The 24,625-nt window shown below is 46.8% G+C and overlaps 1 protein-coding gene across 1 annotated transcript in view; it reads right to left on the bottom strand.

The window, feature by feature from the left end:
* LOC148435724 (6-phosphofructo-2-kinase/fructose-2,6-bisphosphatase 2-like) overlaps positions 1-24,625 on the bottom strand; it is a 123,290-nt gene that overhangs the window by 22,544 nt on the left and 76,121 nt on the right. The window contains exons 11-13 of the mRNA XM_088465581.1: positions 12,188-12,292; positions 8,540-8,669; positions 8,270-8,332 (exon numbers count right to left, since the gene is read on the bottom strand). Of these exons, the coding sequence (XP_088321707.1) occupies positions 8,270-8,332; positions 8,540-8,669; positions 12,188-12,292 (298 nt within the window). The remainder of the gene's footprint in view (positions 1-8,269; positions 8,333-8,539; positions 8,670-12,187; positions 12,293-24,625) is intronic.

Genomic DNA, 24,625 nt, shown 5'->3' with positions numbered 1-24,625 from the left:
TGACAATCATAAATGCAGAGCCTTAATAAAATGAGCAAATAAACATAGCAGTAAATGAGAATGTAGTCAAAAGGTCGACATTCATGTTTAGTTATGTCGATAGTTAAAATGTCAAGAGGCTCATTTTTTACATTCTCAGAATGACGACACGTGAAATGTCAACATTGTGGGTGGGAAGGAAAGCTAGAGGTGGGAATAGTATCCAGACTATAGATACAGTGCATCTGGAAAGTATTCACAAAGCTTCACTTTTTCCACATTTTGTTATGTTACAGCCTTATTCCAAAATGGAATAAATTAATTTTTATCCTCAAAATTCTACACACAATACCCAATAATGACAATGTATAAAAAGTTTTGAGATTTTTGCAAATTGAATTAAAAAAACAAAAAACAAACAAACCACACACTAAGAAATCACATGTATATAAGTATTCACGGCCTTTGCCATAAAGCACAAAATTGAGCTCAGGTTGAGCTCAGGTGCATCCCGTTTCCACTGATCATCCTTGAGATGTTCCTACAGCTTAATTGGAGACTACCTGTGGTAAATTCAGTTGATTGGACATGATTTTGAAAGTCATACACCTGTCTATATAGTCATACACCTAGAGCCAAATGTAATCGGGTGACAGTTTCGAAAATGTGTGAGTTTAGCTATAAACTCACTTTTTAAACTAGCCCAATGTAATAGAGTCCGAGAACATGCAAACTTGCATGTTTTTAGACTCACAAAATTAACGATTTAAACTCATCCAGATGTTTTCCCATTTTGAAGTTAAAACTTGACCAATGTGAGAGTTTACTGCTAAACGCTCACATTTTCTAAATTCTCACCCTATTACATTTGGCCCCAAATAGGTCGACAGGGATAAAAGGTAGACATGGAGAAAAGGTCGACAGGTACAAATGGTCAATACGAAGATTGTCACACTTTTTGTTAAAGTTAGACACTTACCGACAGTTAGGGTAAGGCACCAGACGGTTGGGGTTAGGCACCAGCAGGGAGGGTTAGGCGCCAAGGTGAGGGTTAGGGTGAAGATTAGGGTTAGAAAAACAAAAAAAGTGTAGACCATTTGTTGACCTTTTACCCAGTCGACTTTCCATGTCGACATTTAGTGTGTAGTCCTTTTGTCCCAATCAACCTATTGCCTTTCTAACATCTGGTGTCTAGACATTGTTGATCTTTTAACGGTCTATTTTTTACACCGCACTCATTGGGCACTAGAGGGAGGGTTAGGATTTAGACGAGAAATACTCATGGGAACACTGCAGCATCGGAGGGCTCACCCGGAATGCGACGGTCACATGACAGCCATACCCTGGAAGCCACAATGAGAGCCACTGTAGCTGCCAGCATGTTAGTGACTGCTGTGCCACTAGGGACGATTTGTTGACAGTTTAACACGTTGACATTTAATCAATGTCCACATGGTGAGTGCCAACGTCGACATTAGGACCATGTCGACATATCATATACAAGCCCCAGATTTATACACAAATCCTAGGCGTTACTTGGCAATTCAACTACACATAATTTAGGCATAAATTGTGTGTATCCATTTATACTATAAGTGTGGTTAGCTGTATATTCTATATTTCCTAACACCATATATATTAAAAATGGATAACTATTCGTATAACATCTAAAAATCCGTATTACCCATAATTCAAACAAGTGCCACTTGATAGCTTTTGCTCATTAAATGTATCCATTGAGATTACTAGGTAAAAAGTTAGACAATTAGACTGCTTAGGACCGTCAACATAACATACCACAGCCCAGTAAATGCATTTAAGTTTAACCAAGCCCAAGTAGAGAGAGGAGGGAGGAAAGTTGACAGAGGAAAAGATCCCCACAACAAGTGAATGAACACGTTACAATAACAGTCGGCAATCAACAGCCAAACATAACAAGAGAACAAGCAAACATCTGCCAATCACCAAAAACAGCAGCGAAAGTAGTGTGTTAAGTGTCCCACAAGGAATCTGAGAAATGAATTTTAATGGAAAGTAAAAAAATCCTGTTTTCTCCTTCTTCCACTGGGGGGCACTGGAGTTGTGCTAGGGACGCCCCAAAACAGTCCTCACGGGAGGGATTGTACTGCAGCTGAATGAAGCACCTTGTGCCCAAAACTGGCCTCCTTAGACAGAAATGTGTAAAAGTTATAGAATTTTACTTAAGAATACACTCTAAACCAGGTGGCAGCCTGACATAGCTGAGCAGCCAAGGCCCCATAATGTGCAGCCCACGAGGCACCACCGAGTGAGTCAAAACTTTAGCTGACAGCGGGTGAACCCAGGTGGTGTAAGCCTGTCTGATAACAGTTTGCTTTGTAGCCTGTCAGCCCAACTTGTGAAAATCATGGATGACAAACAAGATCAGTCTTAAGTCCTCTCTTCCCATACGTCAAAATTACGTGTCCCTTACCTGGTTTAGTCCTTTTCTTCAAAATCCATATAGGACACAGGCTTAGATCATGGGTATAGGGCGAGCAGGAGAAGTCCGGGCACCAAATAGTTAAAATTCTCCCAGCAGCCCCGGCTCCTCCACCCCCTATACCCCGCCCCCATCCAGGCCAGTTAAGTTAGCAAGCACAGAGGAGAAGGAAGACAGAACTACACATACTGGTCCAAACACCCAGAAATGCCAAAAGGAGGACTGGAAGCAGAGTAAAAACCCCTGCCAGCCTGCTGCGTCAGGGTGGGCGGCCTGTGTCAGCTTTGGAATTCGAAGAAAAGGACTTAACCAGGTATGACATAAGTTCTCTTTTCCTGTTCACGAATCATAGGGGACACAGGCTTAGACCATGGGACATCTCAAAGCTATCTTATTACGGGAGGGGACTAGCCGGAGCTGTGCTGAGAACCCCTTCGGCCAAAAGCAGTGACCATGGCAGCAAAGGTGGCAAATTAACAGAACCAGAATAAAAAGCATGAGCGGAGGACCATAAGGCCTCTCTTCAGAAGCTGCCCAGCCGAGGCAACGCAGGTGAACCACCCAAGAAGCACAATCCGGTGAAAAGAATCCGACTGTAAAGACGGAACACAAAGGACCACCATCGCAAAAGGATAACGGAACATCAAACAGAGCCAACTGGCTAAATCCGGTGTGGAATCCAGCCAGTCCCATTTACGAATTTCGTATAGGACTAAAGTAGGGCCTTCCCACTGAAAACTTAATTCTGAACCCCAAAGATCCGGAGGGCTGGCATAATCCAAAGAGGCCTCCTTCATAGAAATGTAGGTGCCTGAGCACAGAAACCAAACAGTCCTGGTGATGAGAAAGAGGGACCACTGAAGGAAGGTAGCCTAGGCAAAAGGACAGCCTGGTCTCAGTGAAAAATAACCCCATGGGGAGGGACAGGACAACATGCCCCAGAGAAACACTCGGTGGGAACAGGAAAGCGGTCATCCATGTAAGCCAACAAATGTCTGCAGAGCCCAAGGGCTCTAAGGACGACAACTGAAGAGCTTGAAGCACCAAAAACAAAGTCCAAGGAACAACACCGTCCAAGAAGGAAAGATCATACATCAAGTATAAGAGCAAACTGCTTCTGAAGAGGACAGAAAGTGTAGGAACCTGCAACTTCCAAGAAGAGACAGAGGGACAAATCCGGCTCCACTAGCTGAAAGGAGAGGATCCAAGAGAGGGAAACCCACTGGATATAAAAATTTCAGAGGGAACCCCAAGCAAAGTAAATCTTCCGAACAGTGACAAAGGCTTGCAGAGGAGACCTTACAGGCATAAAGCATAGTACGGATGACCAACCTGGAGAACCCGGAAGTGCTCAAGACTGAGTCAAGAGCAACAAGACAGGCCAGATTAGGATAGAAGCACGGGCCCCGAGACAGAAGATCTGGCCACAAGGAAGATACAGCAGAGTGTTGATATAAGTTCTGTATACAAAGCTTACCAAGGCCCATAGGAGGCAACCAGGATTGCCATGCCTCCCTCCCACTGCAGCTTGCGGAGGACCCGCGGATCAACGAAATCTGAGGGAAGGCATATGAGAGAAGGAACGGACCAGCAAGACGTCCACCCGAAGGGCTCCAGGTATGGGTAAGTAAAATTAGCTCAACCCGGACTCGAACCCAGGTACCTGGTATACTATATGCTGTCACTTAGCCCTATGAGTCACAGCAACTTCATAACAGTACCATAATAGTATGTGTTCGTGCAAAATGCCACCAAGGCAATGTCTGGCCGCCCCCAGCAAAGAACTAGGATCCAAAAGAAGTGTGGACAAAGCCCCCATTTGCCTGGGTAGATTCTCCTGAGAGCTCTCTTCCCCAACCCGACAGAGCCAGAAGCTGACACACTGTCCAGGTGAGAACTTGACTCACCTTCTTCAATGCGCCGTCACTAGTTTATATAGGCAATGGCAGTCACGTATTCAGATTGAACCTGGATCGGACCAGGCTGCAGGAGCAGCCGAGCCAGACAGAGGTCTCTGAAGATTGTTCGGAGATCTACAAAGTTGATTGGCACCTGGAGGCTGTTCACTCATCCTGGAAGGTTGTTGACATTGGTGGTGAGGACCATGTGGGAAATCCCAAAGGGGGCGGCCCCAGTGTAAGCAGGACGCCTGGACCACCAGAGGAAGAGCTAGACCTCCCAGGAAGGTGGGAGCTATTGGTGGGTACTGTTCCACAGGGAAAATCCTTTAGCCGAAGAGGCAATGAAACTGGGCATGCTCCGCCATGACGAATGTGGAGACAAACAAGCCGAGGATTTGATTGAAAGAAGTCAGGACACTAGTAGTTATGGTCGCCTCTTCAATTTAAGAAGCCGCCCTCTGGTGTTCTCACCTAACGCAGATGAGGCTCTCCTAAAGAGCATCCGTCCAACTACTAATGGCTTTAGCTACATAAGCATAAGTCAGGACAAGATGAGCGATAGCGTCTGCAGAATATAAGACGTTTCTGAGGAAAGATACTTTGTCCTGTCCGATGTATCCCAATTGATGCCATATTTGGACTAGGAAGGGCAGCATTCTTGACTAGGCAGGCCTGAGCTTTCCACGTGACCTACAAAGTTAGCAATTTGTGAGTAAGGTCTGACCTGCCGCAATGCTGTGTGTGGGTTCGATGTCCATCGAAGTGTCCGATGTTTGGGCGGTTTAATGAATGTGAGTGTAGGCAGAGAGCGTGTGTATGTTAGCCGTGCGACGACATTGCGAAAGCAGCATTTGCATGTATGCGCCAAAGACCTGCCTACAGAATTGCACACAAGTTAGCAACTGCGATCCAAGGTGAATCAGGCCCATAGTGTTCCAATGAGCTGAGGAACTTCCAATTACCGGAAAGGAATGCAACACTACTTAAGACTGGGATGCAGCACTATCTAGACTGGTGTGGGAGGGAACCCCTGCTGGGAGAAGACGTTTAACTATTTGGTACCCGGACTCCTCCTACTCACCCTATACCCATGGTCTAAGCCTGTGTCCCCTATGGTTCGTGAAGAAATATAACTGGGAGAACTCAGACTACATCCAAAGAATGCACAGCAAAATCGTTGCGGCGAGGAAGGAAGAGTAACAAGCTATTTTTGTTTCCTCTTAAAAACCTAAATCCTCCGGAGACTGGAGTCCGCATCAGAGATGTTTAGAACCTGGCCCACTGACTTACAGTACACCCTACACCCTGAGCGTCAGTTGTATCATTATCTGGTAAAGCAGATAGATCCAGGTCGCTCATCTTGTCTTGAGATGAGCCATTCGAGTTATATTCTTCCCTAGACTGCAGAATAGCTGGGAGACTCCTCTTCTGAGGAGCATTTCATCTGGTTAATTTCTTTGGAGGAGGAAGGAAGTCAGTCTATCTCTCTGTGGTCTATTCATGGAGCAGAGAAAAGTCCTGTTTTGCTGTAAACAGGGCTTATTTTCTGCTTGGTGCTATTCAGAGTGGGTTACCATGGAGAGGTTCATAACTTCTCCAGCAACACCCCCTCTCCATGGATGAATTGCATCATCATACTTCTGTATTGTGAGTGCAATTCATAGAAGCACGGACAGCTCTGCTTTCAGTTTCGCTTCGCCTACTCCATTCCCCATCCCAGGATGTTGAATAAATTCTTGTTAGAGGAGAAGAGCAGTGAAGATGGCTGTCTCCCTGCCTTCTCCAAGAGTCCCTTCTGTGCCAGCAGCCAAATCAGAGGAGCCCAAGGCATATGCATATGCCGGGTCACCTCCTGACGACTGCCCCAATGCCCCTGCTCTGTCCCTACATCGGCCTGCCGCCAACGCTTTAGTAAATCCCACAGAGACCCGTGCACCCACTGCCGCAGGGCCCCCTCACCCGCAACTAAAGTGACTTGGCATATGCCAGGTCACCTCGCGTACTGACTGCCCGCTGCCCCATTTCCTTACTACCCCCTGCCACCGCTAGGGTGACCCAGCATATGCCAGGTCATCTCCTTATTGCCCAGTGCCCCCGTCCTCTGCATTTACACCCCCTCCCACGCGCTGATGCCGCCTCCTTTACACAGATGCCAGCACACTGAAGATTCAGGGGACAGGAGCCACCAGTGCACAGAGAAGACCGGAATGCAGAACCTGCATTTACCGCATCGTATATCAGGTAAGTCTACATTAATTGCTACTTATCAAAACTAAAGATTGCATCAAACTGATGCGATCTATAGTGATCAGTAACAATTCTTTAACACGGATCTACATGAATAGACCCTTCTCTGTCTGCTCAAAAGCTGTGCAAAAAACAAAAAAAAGACCCCAAAAAAACAACTTGTGCCGCACAAAACCAAACATCTCAATTGAACACCGAAAACCGTGCGCCTGTGAAAACACCGATGTGCAAGGTTTTTTGAAAATCTCATGGGCAATTAAATATGCCCCCATAGTTTTTTTTTTTTATTAATTTTTTTTTTGAGAGAGAAGAAAGCGGCCAGCCTGGTAGACAGCAGTGTTTTGTTAGGTGATTAGTTGTATTTTAGTATACAGTGAATAGGCAGTAAGTATTTTATGCACAGTAGTTTCTAGCAGAGGTAAATATGATGAAGCAAGGAAGAGGGCAAACTATTTTTAAACAAAAGTGTGAAATAGTGTTAGGTTTATTACTCGTTGGCATTGATGTGGTTATGTGTTAACACAGAAATTGTATTGAAATAAAGTCATATTTGAGAACTAGTTAGGTCAAATATTTATAATCAAAGGGTTCTCTAATAGTGGTTTATACAGTCACACCACTTGTATTATTAACCACTTCGCATCAGATGAGACCACAGCAGGCTCGGATTTTGGCGCATCTGAATCTTCCTATAGCAGCCAGTCTCAGGAGGTACCTCCTGCCCCCTCTGCAGCTTTAGAATTTCCCCCAGTGTCTGCTGATCATTGCTGGTAGAGTGATCAGCCAGCCCAGTGACCCGCCCCATCCCCCGGCGGCTGCAGATAGAAGCAGCTGCTGGCGAATGTCAGTTATACATCGATTGTTCACTACCGATGGCTGATAGTTTTGCCATTGATAGAGAGCGAATGATTATCCGCCATCGATGGCAAAGTGGACCGTGAGGTTGTTTGTTTTTACTGCTCCCAGTCCGCTAAGCTCCGCACCCTGGTTTTTATCGGCCCACGGCCAGCCGTGCACCCAGCAGCGGTGACCATCGAGTGGTGCAAACCATCGATGGTATAAATAACCATCTATGGTGGACTATTGATGGTTAACACAGGTGGCACCATCAATGGCGATCACTTTTGGCCATCCCTACCACCCTCTCTGGGATTACAATATACTAGGGATGGCCATTGACCATGGTTAACCGACGATGGTTGATGGCTTTGCAGTCGATGGCAGAGAGCCAATGGTTCCCCACCATTGATTGATGGAGTGGGAGCCGATGGACATTTTTTTTCCCTATGAGGGTACGAGCTTAACCCCACCCCACCCCCACTAAGCCCCGCCTGTTTTTGATGAGCCACGTCCCACCATGCCCCCAGCAGAGGTAGCCATTGAGGGGTGCAAACCATTGATGGTTCACCATAGGATTGTTTCTGTACTATCTATAGTAATCACTGATGGACCCATCGATGTCCAGCCCACCAATGGCCATCTCTACTATGAAATACGATTGTTTTCTAGTGATAACCTTATTCAATAAAAAAAAAAAAACCTGACAATTTCTGAGCGGTTTTTGGAAAGAATATTAGCCAGTCAAGTTGTTAAAGCATCTTGTCTACTTTGATGCATTTTAGGATTTCTTCTTAATTAAAATGTTACAGTATAAATATGTGCATTCCGGTGGAGTACTTACCATACGCCACAGGTGTCAATTTCAGCACTGTATGCAGGGGACAACGAAGGTATGGCAAGTCATCTGAAGTATAGAAAAACATGTGGATTACACAGTAAGGTCGAAAACTGATGAAAAGAAACCTCTCAGTCTATACTAATCAAGAGAATTTAACCACAGGCATAAATGGAATAATAAATTACAATTAAGCTACGTCTAATATAATTTCAGGGAAAGCAACGTGTTCTCATTTAATTTTATCATGTTCTCAAATGCTGGAATGACTTGTACCTGCACTTTTGTCCAGGAAGTATGCCAGAAGACACCTCATGACCGCTTGGTGACAGATGACAAGAATATTTCCCTGGCGCTCCAATTCCATGATGACTGGTTCTAGACGCTGAACTAGATCTTGATAAGACTAGAGAAAAGCATAGCATAATTCCAAATTATAATATTTAAAAGAAATACCTCTTCAAAATTCATATATCTTATAGTGAAATGTGGATGCAGACCACGCATCTGTCTTCAGGTCAGCTCGCCAGACACAGGTACAGTGTTCTCCCCAGGCTGTTTTCTGCTAGCGCATCGCCCGGCAGAAAGAGCCTGCAGCCCAGCACTTTTCCCCGCTGACCCCCGCCATGGAACGCTGGCCTCTAAAGTGACCGGAGGCTAAAAAAGCCTCCGATCACTTCAGAGGCCAGTGTTCCCAGTGCTGCACTGCGCGCCTGTTGGATCTAGTAAGATCGAGCTAGCGGCGAGCGGTAGAGCATCCAGCAAGTAAAGGTAAGTGCTGGGGCTGGGCCGGGGTCAGGACCAGGACCGGCCAGCCTGGGGGCACTGCATAAGGGGCCAGCCTGGGGGCACTGCATAAGGGCAAAGCTAAACTACAGGGGGCAATGCATAAAGGGGAAAACTACAGGGGGTACTGCATAATGGGCACTTTTGACTGAAAGCCAGTGGGGTAGCAGCCTGAGACATGTCGGGCTGGATTGGTCTGGAGATACCACTTTTCCCGGCGCGCGCATAATTGCGAAGGCCCCCACCCGGCTACTTTTGGATGCCACCCAGCTGGAACAAATTTCTGGGGAGAACACTGAGGTAGCATGGGTTGGGTATGAAATACCGGCGGCTGACGCAGAAAGCCCGAAGGACCAGAATCCCGACAGCGACGGCAAGTAACCTAACCCTCTCCCCCCCTCTAACTCTCCCTTAGTGGTGCCTAACCCTATCCTCCCTGGGGGTAGGGGGGGGGGGTGCCTAACCCTAACCTACCCCTGGTGGTGCCTAACCTCCCCCCCCACACAGCCTAAACCTGCCGGGGGGTGCCTAACCCTAATTTCCTCCCGGGTGTCCCTAAACCTAACCTCCTCTTCCCCGGGCTATCGTGCATACTTACCCCTTCGTTCGGGATTCCGGCGGTTGGAATGCAGACGCAGATATCCTGATCCCCTTTGGGATAGCAGCATCTGTATTTTGCCGGGCAGCAGGAATCCGGTGTCTGTATGTCGACGGCTGGCATCCAGTCTGCCAGCATATTCACTACATCCTGGTGGCATGGCCATAGTCATAATCTAGCTTTAATATGCATTATCCCATCTGACAAGAGTCACAATGTCCTGTGCACCTTTGCTAGCGCCGGGTGTCTTTCATCCAATAATGTGTCTTAAGGTGCCTATCCACTAGAAGACAGGCAAAAGACTGCATGATTACGACATTGTAATCGTGCAGTCGTTTGCTCGTTCAGTGTAGGCACATCACAGACTGACAGACGTTCAGTGTAGGCATATCAATCTGCAAATGTTATCGTCAGGTTGTCCAGCATGTTTGACCGATGACAGATGTCTAAACGACCAGCGGGAGCGCACATTGCTGGTCGTTTTAGACATTTTTGCAAACTATTTACAAACGATTCAAATATCGCTCAACTTAAATAGTCTAGTAGACTGACACCTTTAGTCGCAATATGCTGATTTGACATGTGACATTGGCATATTTTGGCCTCTATTCACCACCACAATGGCTTTGAAATGAAACAAACAAGATGTGCTTTAACTGCAGACTTTCAGACTTAATTTGAGGGTAATTACATCCAAATCAGGTGAATGGTGTAGGAATTACAACGGTTTCTATATGTGCCTCCCACTTTTTAAGGGGCCAAAAGTAATGGGACAAACTAAATCCTAAATCTAACTCACTAATTAATACTTTGTTGCAAATTCTTTGCAGGCAATTACAGCCTGAAGTCTGGAACGCATAGACATCACCAGACGCTGGGTTTCATCCCTGGTGATGCTCTGCCAGGCCTCTACTGCAAATATCTTCAGTTCCTGCTTGTTCTTGGGGCATTTTCCCTTCGGTTTTGTCTTCATCAAGTGAAATGTATGCTCAATCGGATTCAGGTCAGGGGATTGACTTGGCCATTGCATAACATTCCACTTTTTAGCCTTAAAAAACTCTTTGGTTGCTTTTGCAGTATGCTTTGGGTCATTGTCCATCTGCACTGTGAAGCGCCGTCCAATGAGTTCTGAAGCATTTGACTGAATAGTAGCATATAATATTGCCCGAAACACTTCAGAATTCATTCTGCTGCTTTTGTCAGCAGTCACATCAATAAATACAAGGAAACCAGTTCCATTGGCAGCCATACATGCCCACGCCATGACACTGCCACCACCATGCTTCACTGATGAGGTGGTATGTTTTGGATAATGAGCAGTAGCTTTCCTTCTCCATACTCTTCTCTTCCCATCACTCTGGTACAAGTTGATCTTTGTCTCATCTGTCCATAGGATGTTGTTCCAGAACTGTAATGGCTTTTTTAGATGTTGTTTGGCAAACTCTAATCTGGTCTTCCTGTTTTTGGGGCTCACCAATGGTTTACATCTTGTGGTGAACACTCTATATTCACTCTTGTGAAGTCTTCTCTTGATTGTTGACTGACACATATACACCTACCTCCTGGAGAGTGTTCTTGATTTGGCCAACTGTTGCGAAGGGGTTTTTCTTCACCAGGGAAATAATTCTTCTGTCATCCACCACAGTTGTTTTACGTGGTCTTCCGGGTCTTTTGGTGTTGCTGAGATCTCCGATGCGTTCTTTCTTTTTAAGAATGTTCCAAACAGTTGATTTGGCCACACCAAATGTTTTTGCTATCTGATGGTTTTTTTTGATTTTTCAGCCTAATGATGGCTTGCTTCCCCGATAGTGACAGCTCTTTGGATCTCATATTGAGAGTCGACAGCAACTGATTCCAAATGCAAATGTTACACCTAGAATCAACTCCAGACCTTTTACCTGCTTAATTGATAATGAAATAACGAGGGAATAGCCCACACCTGTCCATGAAATAGCTTTTGAGTTGATAGTCCCATTACTTTTGGCCCCTTAAAAAGTGGGAGGCAAATATAGAAACCATTGTAATTCCTACACCGTTCACTTGATTTGGATGTAATTACCCTCAAGTTAAATCTGAAAGTCTGCAGTTAAAGCACATCTTGTTTGTTTCATTTCAAAACCATTGTGGTGGTGAAGAGAGGCCAAAATATGTCAATGTCCCAATATTTATGCACCTGACTGTGTGTCGCATATCAAATTAAATCAGCACAATCTCCGGGTACATCCTAATTGCACCACACTATGACTAGGATGCATTTTTCGGGCGAAATAGAGTGGATTCACACGAGACCTGGCGAACCAAGAGGGGTTGTTTGGCACAACTGCAGCAAAGGTGTATGAGGACACTTCCGTAAGTGTTGTGTGTTCTAGGTTTTGGCAGGACACCCAATAACCCTTACCTAATTGCTTGGAGGCTACTGTAAGCGCAAAAAAACATTCTTTGTTGCCTGGTGACCATTGTCGTTTTTTGTAACATGGCACTAAAGAAAAAAAAGTTTGTTTTTTACTGTCCGGGGCATCCAAACAAATACATGTAGTCACCTCTCCTCCGGGATATCGATAAAGATATTTATCCTGATCCCTCATTGAAAACTCTTCTGGATATTTCTCTTCAATCTCTTTATAGGTCATCTCCTCACACACCCCCTGGGTGAAAAAAAAAACAAAAACACAATTTTGTTGTTGGGGAATAAATAAGCAATGAAAGTCACCAAATAAATCTTAACAAATAATCTCGCTATAATTGTTCGAGACCAACAAGCTCAAAAATAGAGTTTTAGGTTTGTCCTCTGTACATTTACCAATTTTTCTATATTTGCCATGTAACTTGTTTTGCTAATTGCATGCATTTATTAAACTGCTAATTTGTGTTCATTGCAGTTTTCATGTATGTTATTTATTTCAGGTGCTGCAGAATCTGTGGTGCCATATAAAATGAGGATGATGATGATAATTATTGCACAAGCAAGTTTATCCCACTTACAAAACCAGGTAGAGAAAAAAAGAAAAGATTATTTTAAGCTTTCCGGTTTCTCTTTGCCCAGATAGTGAGAGACAGCAATAGTGACATTTTGTGTGTTTTGGTCTAGCGTGTGATACTAGTTTGTTTCTTACACAAATAGAAAGACAGAGGTCAGAAGCCCTCAATTGGCTCGCAGGAATGGAGGCTTCCACTCTCACCTCCAGTTACCCCAGGGACACTTAAACCAGCTCTTAAGGTGCCTATCCACTAGACGATTAAAATAAGCGATTGAACGATATCGTCAGGTTTAGCATGTTTGCAGATGATTGATAGTGCCTGCACTGAACAACATATCGTTCAGTGTGGGCACCCTGCAGTGTAGTGAACGACTGAACGATAACTATATTGTTAAGTCTTTTCACTGTCAGGTGAGAGAGAACTTGCCTGTAAAGGCGGGTATCCACTACCCATCGTTTTTTTCGCCACATCATGTAGACTGCATACATACGGGAAAAAGTATTGAACATTTCAACATTTTTCTCAGTAAATAGATTTGTAATGGGGCTATTGTAATAAAACTTTCACCAAATGTCAGCAACAACCCATGCAATCCACACTTGCAAAGCAATCTAACCATAGATGTCCAAAATTTAAAGTTATGTGTAATAATGTGAAATGACACAGGGAAAAAGTATTGAATACGCTTACTGAAATGTATTTAATACTTCGTACAAAAGCCTTTGTTGGTAATGACCGCTTCAAGAAATCTCCTGTATGGAGTAACTAGTCGCATGCATTGCTCAGATGTGAATTTGGCCCATTCTTCCACACAAACAATCTTCAAATATTGAAGGTTCCGTGGGCCTCTTCTATGAACTCCGATCTATAGTTCTTTCCATAGATTTTCAATTGGTTTCAAGTTCGGTGATTGGCTAGGCCATTCTAGCAGCTTTATTTTCTCTTTCTCTGAAACCAATTGAGAGCGTACTTGGCTTTGTGTTTGGGATCATTGTCTTACTGAAATGTCCACCCTCGTTTCATCTTCAGCATCCTGGTAGATGGCAGCAGATTTTTATCAAGAATGTCTCTACATTTTTCCATTCATCCTTCCTTCATTCATATAAATTATGCTGGTACCGTATGCTGAAATACAGTCCCACACCATGATGTTCCCACCTCCAAACTTCACTGTTGGTATGGTGTTTTTGGGTGATGTGCAGTGCCAAACATGGTGTGTATTATGGCATCCAGAGTCCAATTTTGGTCTCATCTGACCAGATTGTATTCTCCCAGTATTTCACAGGCTTGTCCAAATGTTGTGCAGCAAACTTTAAACGAGCTTCAACATGCTTTTTCTTCAGCAATGGAATCTTGCATGGTGAGCGTCATACAGGCCATGGCAGTTGAGTGCATTACTATTTTCTTTGAAACAATTGTACCTGCTAATTCCAGGTCTTATTGAAGATCTCCACAAGTGGTCCTTGGCTCTTTAACTCTGATAATTCTTTTCACTCCTCTGTCACAAATCTTATGAGGAGCACCTGGTCGTGGCCGGTTTATGGTGAAACTATGTTCTTTCCACTTCCGGATTATGGCCCTAACAATGTTCACTGGAACATTCAGAAGTTTAGAAATCCTTCTGTAACCAATGTCATCAGTATGTTTTGCAACAATAAGGTTGCGAAGGTCTTGAGAGAGCTCTTTGCTTTTACCCCTCATGAGAGGTTTGTGGAAGAGCTTGGTAATGATACACCTTTTTATATGCCAGCGTTGGCTAACCTTCACACTCCAGCTGTTGTGGAACTATATATCCCAGCATGCCCTGTCACAGTTTTAGCATGCCCTAATAGCAAAACTGTAGCAGTGCATGCTGGGTTATGTAGTTCCATAACAGCTGGAGTGTCAAGGTTAGCCAACACTGTTATAGGCCATCAGTTGGGACTGAACCATCTTATATTAATTTGCACTGACAAGGGACAGGATTGCTGTCTAATTACCGATAGATTACAGCTGGTGGACTTGACTTTCCATGCCTTTTTGCACCTCCCTTTCTTCATGTGTTCAATACTTTTTCCCTGTTTCATTACACACACACACACACACTGCAAGGTGTTGTTCTAATACCAGTTGTAGCCAGTTTGTGCTACAGTAGCTCTTCTACATATCAATGAGCCTTGGGTGCCCATAGCCCTGTCGCCAGTTCCCCAGTTGTCCTTTTTTGGACCATATTGGTGGGTATTAACCACTACATACCAGGAACAGCCCACTTAACCTGCCGTTTTCCGGGCCTGCAACATAGTATGGACCATAGAAGGTGAAAACCCCTGAGCCTTTAAGAGCTCGGTCTCAAAAGCCAGACCGTTAAAGTCAATCGAGGAAGGTCCTCGTGCTAAAAAGGACCCTGTGGAAGGCGCCACCCTGGACCTACGGCTAGCTCGAGAATGGCGGTGTACCATGACCTGCACGGCCAGTTCGGAGTCGCAAGGATCACTGGAACCTGTTGCTCCTTGATCCGCCGGTGTATCCGAGGTAATATGGGAATTGGAGGAAAAAGATGCGCCAGTCAAAAACACCACGGGATTGTCATGGCATCCACTGCGAATGCCAGTGGATCCCTGGACCTCGCACAAAATCTGGCCACCTGGCAGTTGTGCCAAGACCACTCCCCCAGCAGGAGGGTGTGTCTGCTGAGGAAGTTCGCCTCCCAATTCTCCACTCCTGGAAATAAACACTGCCGAGTGCTGGAACAAAGGTCTCCGCCCAAGTGAGAATATGGGTCGCCTCCGCCATTGCTGCCTCCCTGGTGATTCACACATGCCATCGATGTGCCACTATCAGACTGGATACGCACCGGCCTGCCAGCTAGGATAGACTGGGCTCCCAACAGAGCCAGATAGATGGCACGGAGCTCCAGCGACAAGATATACAAATCTCTGAATTTTTAGGTTACTGTATATTATAGGTCAATAACCAAGAGGATTTTTGGTACTTACCGTTGAATCCTTTTCTCTGAGTCAGGCTGGGGGGACACTGGAACATGGGGGGGGGTTGTAGGTGGGAAGGTGAGGAGCTGGTACTTAACTAACTTTAAACTCAAGCTCCTCCCCTCTGCAACCCCATGACACCAGTACAACTTTAAAAAAGTGCCTGGTAAGGAGAGGCAGTACTCAATGACACCGTCACAGCGAGAAAAAAAGAAGACGAAACTGACGGTCCTTTAGGACTGAACTCGTAAACTAACATGCAACATGACTGAGCGTGAGGGAGGGAACGCAGTGTCCCCCCCAGCCTGACTCAGAGAAAAGGATTCAACAGTAAGTACCAAAAATTAACTTCTTTCTTCTGGGCTGGGGGATACTGGACCATGGGACGTTCAAAAACCGCCCCAGGGGAGGGAACGCTCAGTTTACCTGACCAAAGAACTGTACGCCTCAAAGGAGGCTACACCAGAGGCAAAAACATGAAACCTGTAAAACCGTGCAAACATGTGGACAAAGGACAAGGTAGCTGCGCGACAAACTTTTTCAGCTGGAATAAGCTTACACCTTAGCAAGTGCTGGATGCCCCACATCAGAATAAGCCCTTGAAATCACTGCACGGAGCCATCGTGCAATGGTCTGCTTCGTGGCTAGCCAGCCACGCTTGTGGACGTCGTAGAGGAGAGTCCGTCCAACGCAAGTCTGAAGTTCTGTCTAAGTAAATTCGCAGGGCCCGGACGACATCCAATAGCGACAGGTTGTCCTGGTACCGTGAACATTCTGAAGGTGAGAAAATAGGGAAAACAGTTTCCTGGTCCAGGTAGAAAGATAAAACAACTTTTGGTTGAAAAGGAGGAACTGTTTGGAGAACAGCCCTGTCGTCATGGAAAACAAGAAAAGGTGGCTTGCAAGACAAAGCCCCCAACTCAGAGACCACCGAGCAGAGGCAATGGCCATAAGAAAAAACAAACACTTTCTACATAACGAACCGAAGGTCCACGGAGTCCAATGGCTCAAACGGAGCCTGCTTGAGAGCCGACAGAACCAGGGGCAAATCCCACGGCGCTACAGATAGCTGAAACGGGGGTTGCACTCCCAAGACCCCCTGCAAAAAAGCTCGAACCTCTGGGAGAAGAGCAAGACGCTGCTGAAAATAGATGAACAGAGCCGAAACCCGTACCTTCAAAGACTGAAGACGTAACCCAGCTTCCAAACCACCCTGAAGAAACGCTAACAGCGTAGGAAGGCGGAAATGGGCAGTATGCACTCCTACATCATGTGGTGTGAGCAGTGCGGTCTTCCAAACCCTGTGGTGGTTTTGAGAGGAAACATGCTTCTGAGCCCGTAGCATGGTCCCGATGACTGAAGGGGAAAACCCCTTAGCCTTTAGGAGCTCTGTCTCAACAACCAGGCTGTTAAAACCAAATCGAGGAAGGTCCTCGTGACACAATGGCCCTTGCAGAAGATCTGGTCGCAGTGGAAGATGCCAACCGGGACATGCGGCCAGTTTGAGGACTGCGGTGAACCACGAGCGGCGTGGCCAGTTTGGAGCCACTAGGATGACTGGAACCTGTTGCTCCCTGACTCGACAAAGTACCACCGGGAAAATGGGAATCGGAGGAGAGATGTAGGCCAGACGGAAGTTCCAGAGAACTGTCATGGCATCCACTGCAAAGGCCAAAGGATCTCGGGACCTCGCACAAAATTGAGGGACCATGCAATTGTGGAGAGACGCCATCAGGTCCACCTCCGTAAGTCTCCACTTTCGGACCAACTGCTCGAAGACCTCCGGGTGGAGAGACCGCTCCAATTGCAGGAAGGTAGTCCGGCTCCCAATTCTCCACCCCCGGTAAGAAGACCGCTGATCGTGCCAGGACAAACATCTCCGCCCAAGTGAGAATGCGACTTGCCTCTGCTATGGCAAGCGCGCTTTTGGTTCCGCCCTGGTGGTTTACATACGACACGGTTGTGGTGTTGTCTGATTGAATTCTCACTGGCCGGCCAGCCAGGAGGGACTGGGCTATGCACAGAGCCAGATGTGCTGGAGCTTCGGGCCATCTAATTATCGGGAAAACAGTCTCAGACAATGACCAAAGCCCCTGAAGTCAGAGGTTCTCAGTCACCGCTCCCCAATCCCTGAGACTTGAGTCTGTAGTGACAATGACCCAGTTGGGAGTGACCAGGGACCAGCCCTGGAGAAGGTGATAGGATATCAGCCACCAGTGAAGTGACTGATGAGTGCTGTCTGACAGAAACAGCAACTGAGAGGGGTGGTCGTCCGAACGGCCCGTCCAATTCCGGAGAATCTCCCACTGGAGGATCTGAGAGTGGAAGCAGGCGTACTGGATGGTCTCAAAGGTAGAGACCATTGTACCGAGTAACTTCATGCCCAGCCAGATGGATGGGCGAGGGACAGATAGCACTTTCCTTACTAAGTCCTGGAGGGCCCGGGCTTTGGGCTCAGGCAGGAAGACTCTCTGTAGTGATGTATTGAAGATCACTTCCAGAAACATCAGGCGTTGACAAGGCATGGAGGTGAGACTTCTCAAAGTTCAGTATCCAGCCATGATACCGAAGCTGCTGAACTGAGCGATCCAGGTGGGCCTTTAGTTGAGCAGCCGAATCCGCTTTCACTAGCAAATCGTCCAAGTAGGGCACGATCGTTATGCACTCGGAATGTAGCAGACTCGCCATAGCAGCCATGATATTTGTGAAGACTCGTGGTGCTGTTGCCAATCCGAAAGGCAGGGCCTGGAACTGGTATTGAGCTCGTTCCGGCTGTGAACCTGAGCAGGGAATGATGCCCTGCCCAAATCGGCACGTGGAGATACGCATCTCTGATGTAGAGAGCAGCCAAAAATGTGTTTGCCGACATACACTGGATCACAGATTGGAGTGATTCCATGCAGGAACAATCCACCCACAGTCTGGCATTCAAGACGCGCAGATTTTAAAATTGGCCGATAAGTGCCGTTGGGCTATCGGACCAGGAACAGGAGGGAGCAAAAACCCTGTTTCTGTTGGGACACCGGAAGTGGAACTATAACTCCCTCGGAACAGAGAGCTGATGGCCTGTTCAAGGACACTCTCTTTTCCGGGTCCCAGGGCAATGCCGTGGCGAAGAAACGTTGCAGCGGTGGACCCCTGAGGTAGATTACATAACCTCGGGAGACAACGCCCCTCACCCAGGCATCGGCCCCCGATGTCACCCACTGGTCCCGAAAAAGGAGGCGGCGGCCGCCCACTCCTTTCGGGACTGGGTGGGCCGAGACCACGTCAGGGGCTTCTCAGGCGCCTTAGCCCCCGGGCTCCTGAAAGCACCAGAGAACCGACCTGTGGAGTAGCGCTTCCGCGGGCCGTCTGACCTCTAAGCAGTCCTCCCCCTCGAAAAGAAGAACGGAAAACCCGGAAGTGTGAGCCCCGTTGCTTCTGGAGCACTACAGGAGGGAGAGTGCTCTTTCCACCTGTCTGGGCTATGATGGTATCTAGCTCAGAGCCAAACAAGACCCCTCCGCAAAAAGGGAGAGATTCTAAGGAGCTTTTAGATTCGGCGTCCGCCTCCCAGGGGCGGTGCCAGAGTGCTCTGCGAGCCGCGACTGCCGTAGCTGAGACTCTGGAGGAAACCTGCGCACCATCCTGGACGGCCTCAGACACATTCTACTGCCGCACGAATCTATTCTACAAATTCCAGCAACTCCTCTCTGGGTAAGTCACCGTGAAGGCCTGCAACTAATTTGTCAGCCCACTTCTCCATGGCTCGAGAGACCCATGCAGATTACATCAACGGGCGAATAACTACTCCAGAGCCAATAAAAATGTTCCGAAGGCATCTTTACAACTTTTTGTCCAATGGATCCTTAAAGGAAGCCCCCCCCCCCGGACCGGAAGAGCAGTGTGCTTGGCCAAACGAGCCAACGCCGCATCCATCTTCGGAGGTAGTTCCCACTTGGCGACCTGCTCCGGCGGGAGCGGGTAAAGGGCTGCAAACTTACGAGGAGTGGTGTACTTCTTATGAGAAAGGAGAAAGCAGCCCCTCTACAACGTGCCTTCCTTCCTCAGGCACTTAAATTACACTGGTGTCATGGGGTTGCAGAGGGGAGGAGCTTGAGTTTAAAGTTACAGTTAAGTGCCAGCTCCTCACCTTCCCACCTACAACCCCCACATGATCCAGTGTCCTCCAGCCCAGACTAAATAATTATTTCAACCCTAGTGCTTCAGATCAGTATATCTTTAAATGTCTGTTCAGTGTGTGTGTCTCAGTTTCATGGAGGTACACACATTAGCGTTCCCTTAAAGCAGTGATTCCCAACCTCGGTCCTCAAGGCACACTAACAGTCCTGGTTTTAATGATTTCCATGATTGAGTACAGATGGTTAAATCAAAATAACTGAGGTACTAATTAAGTCACTTCTGCTCAAGTATGGCTATCCCCAACACCTGGACTGTTAGTGTGCCTTGAGGACTGCGGTGGGGTACCCCTGCATTAAAGATTAGTAAGTATTGAGAATAATGAATTGTCATTTGACACTATGGGCCAAATGTAATAGGGTGAGAGTTTAGAAAAAGAGTTTAGCAGTAAACTCACATTGGTCAAATTTTATCTTCAAAATGGGAAATCAACAGAGAGATTTTAAAATCGTGAGTTTTTATAGTCTGAAAAACATGCGAGTTAGCTCTGTTGCGTTCTCGGATTATTACATTGGCAGAGTTTAAAAAGTGTGGAGAAAACTCATTTTCTGAACTCTCACCCTATTACATTTGGCCCAATATGTTTGGCTAATTTGCAACAGACGAAGCCTGGTTTCCCCTCATGGGAATTTTACCATAGCGTTGTTACATTATTACGGTTTACATCAAGGAGTCTGAAAACTCTGTTGCAGAGCTGCAGGTTATTGTTCTAAATTATACACAGGTTCCTATGTTAAGTATTGCAGCTTAGCCTATGTTATAACTAATTTCACTGGATTCAAACTACATGTGAGGAATTACAGACTGCGTTAATTGCAATTAAGTCACTACAGCATATACTCATATCACTGCAACATATATTCAATGTGTATAGGGTATGTTGCTAGCACAAATAATTAGGCAGTCTAACTCCCGCGAGTGGAAACGGGTGTACTGGATGGTCACGAAGGTGGAGACCATTGTGCCCAACAGCTTCATGCACATCCGGATGGACGGGCACAGTCATGACCAAATCCTGGAGGGTGTGGGCTTTCGACTCGGGCAGGAAGACTCGTTGGAGGGGTGTCGAAGATGACTCCCAGGAACATCAGGCGCTGACAAGGTGTGAGGTGAGACTTCCCGACGTTCAGGATCCAGCCGTGATCCTGAAGCTCCCACACTGTGTGGTGCAGATGGGCCTGCAACTGGGAAGCTGAATCTGCTTTTACCAGCAGATTGTCCAAATATGCAACTGAAGTTATCCAGTCCTTGTGCAGCAGGCTCGTCATAACCGCCATGATCTTTGTGAAGACGCGTGGGGCTGTTGCCAGGCCGAAAGGCAGAGCCTGGAACTGATAGTGTGCCGGGCTGACTGCAAACCTGAGGAGAGAATGATGATCTGACCAAATAGGAACGTGGAGGTACGCGTCCCGGACGTAGAGCGAGGCCAAAAGCTAATTGACAGATATTCCCTGGATAACCAAGTGGAGAGCTTCCACGCGGTACCAGTCCACCCAAAGTCTGGAGTTCAAGGCCTGTAGATTCAAGATCGGGCGATAGGTGCCGTTGGTCTTCCGAACATGGAAGAGGTGCGAGTAGAATCCCCATTTCCGTTCGACGCCGTAAATGGAACTCCTCCTCCAACCGCAAGCAAAGAACTGATGAACAGGTCCAATGTCACTTCTTCGTGTCCCGGGGAAGGGCCGTAGTGAAAAAACGTTGCAGCGACGGATCCCTGGAGGTCGATGACACATCCTCGGGAGATGATGCCCTGCACCCAAGCATCAGTCGTCGATGCCACCCGCCGGTCCCTGAACTGGAACAGACGTCCGCCCACCCCCAACTGGACTTGGTGGGCAGAGACCAGTCAGGCACTAGGCTTCTCCAGAGCCTTGACTCCCAAGCGCCTGCAAGTACCCGAGAACCTGCTCCAAGTAATGGAACCCCTACTAGGGAAAAACTGGCCTCGGGCAGACTGACCTCTAATATGTGCCCTTCCTTGAAAGGAGGAGCGAAAAGCACGGGAACTGTGGTGCCTGCTGTCTTTGGGCCATTACAGGCAGGAAAGTGCTTTTTACCCTGGTAGCTTGGGCAATAATTGTGTCTAACTCAGCACCAAACAGAACCCCCCACCAAAGGGGAGAAATTCTAAGTAATGCTTGGAGTCTGCGTCCGCCTCCCAGGCGCAGAGCCAGAGTACCCTTAGAGCCGAGATGCTCGTAGCAGAAACCCTGGATGCTACCTGAGCACCATCCTGGACGGCTTCGCACACATATTAAGCTGCCCCACGAAGCTGTTCTGCCAAATCCTTTAAAGCTTCTCTGGACAAGTCAACCTGAATTCCAGCAACGAGCTTGTCGGCACATATCTCCGTGACCCATGCGGAGGCCAGCAAAGTTCAGACGACCCCAGAGCCAATACAAAAAAAACTTCCAATGGGTCTTTGAAGGACGCTGAACACTGCACTTAGCCAAATGTGTCATTGCTGCATCGACCTTGGGAAGCTGCTCCCACTTGGTGATATGGTCGGAGGAAAAGGGTACAGCGACGTAAACTTGCGAGAAAGAATTTCTTGTCCGGGTCCTTCCAAGAGATCTGAGGAAGCAGGGAAAAAAACAATCCTCTTGCGTCAATGCTTGAACGGGCCCACCACTTATGCATAGGTATCAAAGTCTAGGCAATCCAGCAACTGCCACACCGCAGTAAGAGGTCTTCCACACCTTGGCCCAACGAGAGCTCTGGATTCTCCCCCTCAAGGGAGGACTTCCTCTTCTAGTAGTTCACCTCCTCCTCGGATTCCGAAACATCTAACGTCCCCCTGGAATGAGTAGGACACTTATGCGCCTCGCTCAGCTTAGGATCCTCAAAGAAGCGTCCCATACAAGAGGAAACTTCCTTGAATCCGCAGTGCGCTCCATTGTACGAAGCCAAGGTGGGTCGGGCACTGGATGTGGTACCGCACAGGCGGCCGCTGGCGATGCAGCATATATGGCAGAAACAGACACAGCAGCGTTCCTACCACTGAAGCGTCATAAGCAACACCAAGTCGGAAAGTGACAGACCCATAGCCCGAGCCCAAGATGGCTCTTCTGAGGCGGACGTTGTGCCTCATGACGCCTGTGCGCCACCTGGTGACAGTCTGCACACAGTGCCCCAGAGTCAGACTTTCCACATGGCAATTTCACGTGACACTGGGCACACACAAAAAAAAACACCATAGTAGCATTGTTTGCCCTGATGGCCTTCAGTTTGTCCGCCATCACTGCCAAACGGTCCCACTGAATTTCAGTGGACGCAGTCAGATAGTACAGATAAACAAGTCACTGCACTCCAAAATTCAGACAAAAAAAAAAAACAGACAGACATAGTCAGGTCCATAAATATTGGGACATTGCCAGAATTTTCAGATTTTGGCCTCTATTCACCACCACAATGGTTTTGAAATGAAACAAACAAGATGTGCTTTAACTGCAGACTTTCAGATTTAATTTGAGGGTAATTACATCCAAATCGGGTGAACGGTGTAGGAATTACAACAGTTTCAATATGTGCCTCCCACTTTTTAAGGGGCCAAAAGTAATGGGACTATCAACTCAAAAGTTATTTCATGGACAGGTGTGGGCTATTCCCTCGTTATTTCATTATCAATTAAGCAGGTAAAAGGTCTGGAGTTGATTCTAGGTGTAACATTTGCATTTGGAATCAGTTGCTGTCGACTCTCAATATGAGATCCAAAGAGCTGTCACTATCAGTGAAGAAAGCCATCATTAGGCTGAAAAATCAAAACAAACCCATCAGAGAGATAGCAAAAACATTAGGTGTGGCCAAATCAACTGTTTGGAACATTCTTAAAAAGAAAGAACGCACCGGAGAGCTCAGCAACACCAAAAGACCCGGAAGACCACGGAAAACAACTGTGGTGGATAACAAAAGAATTATTTCCCTGGTGAAGAAAAACCCCTTCACAACAGTTGGCCAAATCAAGAACACTCTCCAGGAGGTAGGTGTATGTGTGTCAAAGTCAAGAGTGAATATAGAGGGTTCACCACAAGATGCAAACCATTGGTGAGCCCCAAAAACAGGAAGACCAGATTAGAGTTTGCCAAACAACATCTAAAAAAGCCATTACAGTTCTGGAACAACATCCTTGGGACAGAGGAGACAAAGATCAACTTGTACCAGAGTGATGGGAAGAGAAGGAAAGGAACTGCTCATGATCCAAAACATACCACCTCATCAGTGAAGCATGGTGGTGGTAGTGTCATGGCGTGGGCATGTATGGTTGCCAATGGAACTGGTTCCCTTGTATTTATTGATGATGTGACTGCTGACAAAAGCAGCAGAATGAATTCTGAAGTATTTCGGGCAATATTATATGCTCATATTCAGTCAAATGCTTCAGAACTCATTGAACAGCGCTTCACAGTGCAAATGGACAATGACCCGAAGCATACTGCAAAAGCAACCAAAGAGTTTTTTAAGGCTAAAAAACAGGATTTTGGTACTTACCGATAAATCCCTTTCTCCGATTCCACAGGGGACACTGGAGGACTTCAAGACAGTGGGGTATAGACGGTGCTGAGTGGAGCTGGCACTTTAAATTTAAATGAAGTGTGACTAGCTCCTCTATACCCCCCCTATAGGCCAGTATTAGAACCGAGCCCGAGGGGAGCAGAGAAAAAAAGATTGACAGAAGAGGAGGCGAAAGTACACATAACTGAAAGGTGAAAACAAAGCAAAATAGAATGAAACAAGAGACGACAAACATGTCTCTAACATTCATAACATCACCCTAGACAACAAACATGTTGCTAACAGGCATAACAGGTGGCAGGAAGAACAGCGCGGGGTGGGCGTCCAGTGTCCCCTGTG

The sequence above is a fragment of the Taudactylus pleione genome, unplaced genomic scaffold (assembly GCF_031769625.1).
Source record: "Taudactylus pleione unplaced genomic scaffold, aTauple2 ptg002010l, whole genome shotgun sequence".
Lineage (NCBI taxonomy): Eukaryota > Metazoa > Chordata > Amphibia > Anura > Myobatrachidae > Taudactylus > Taudactylus pleione.
The sequence above is the reverse complement of the archived record's forward strand: the minus strand, read 5'-3'. Positions and strand labels throughout refer to the sequence as shown.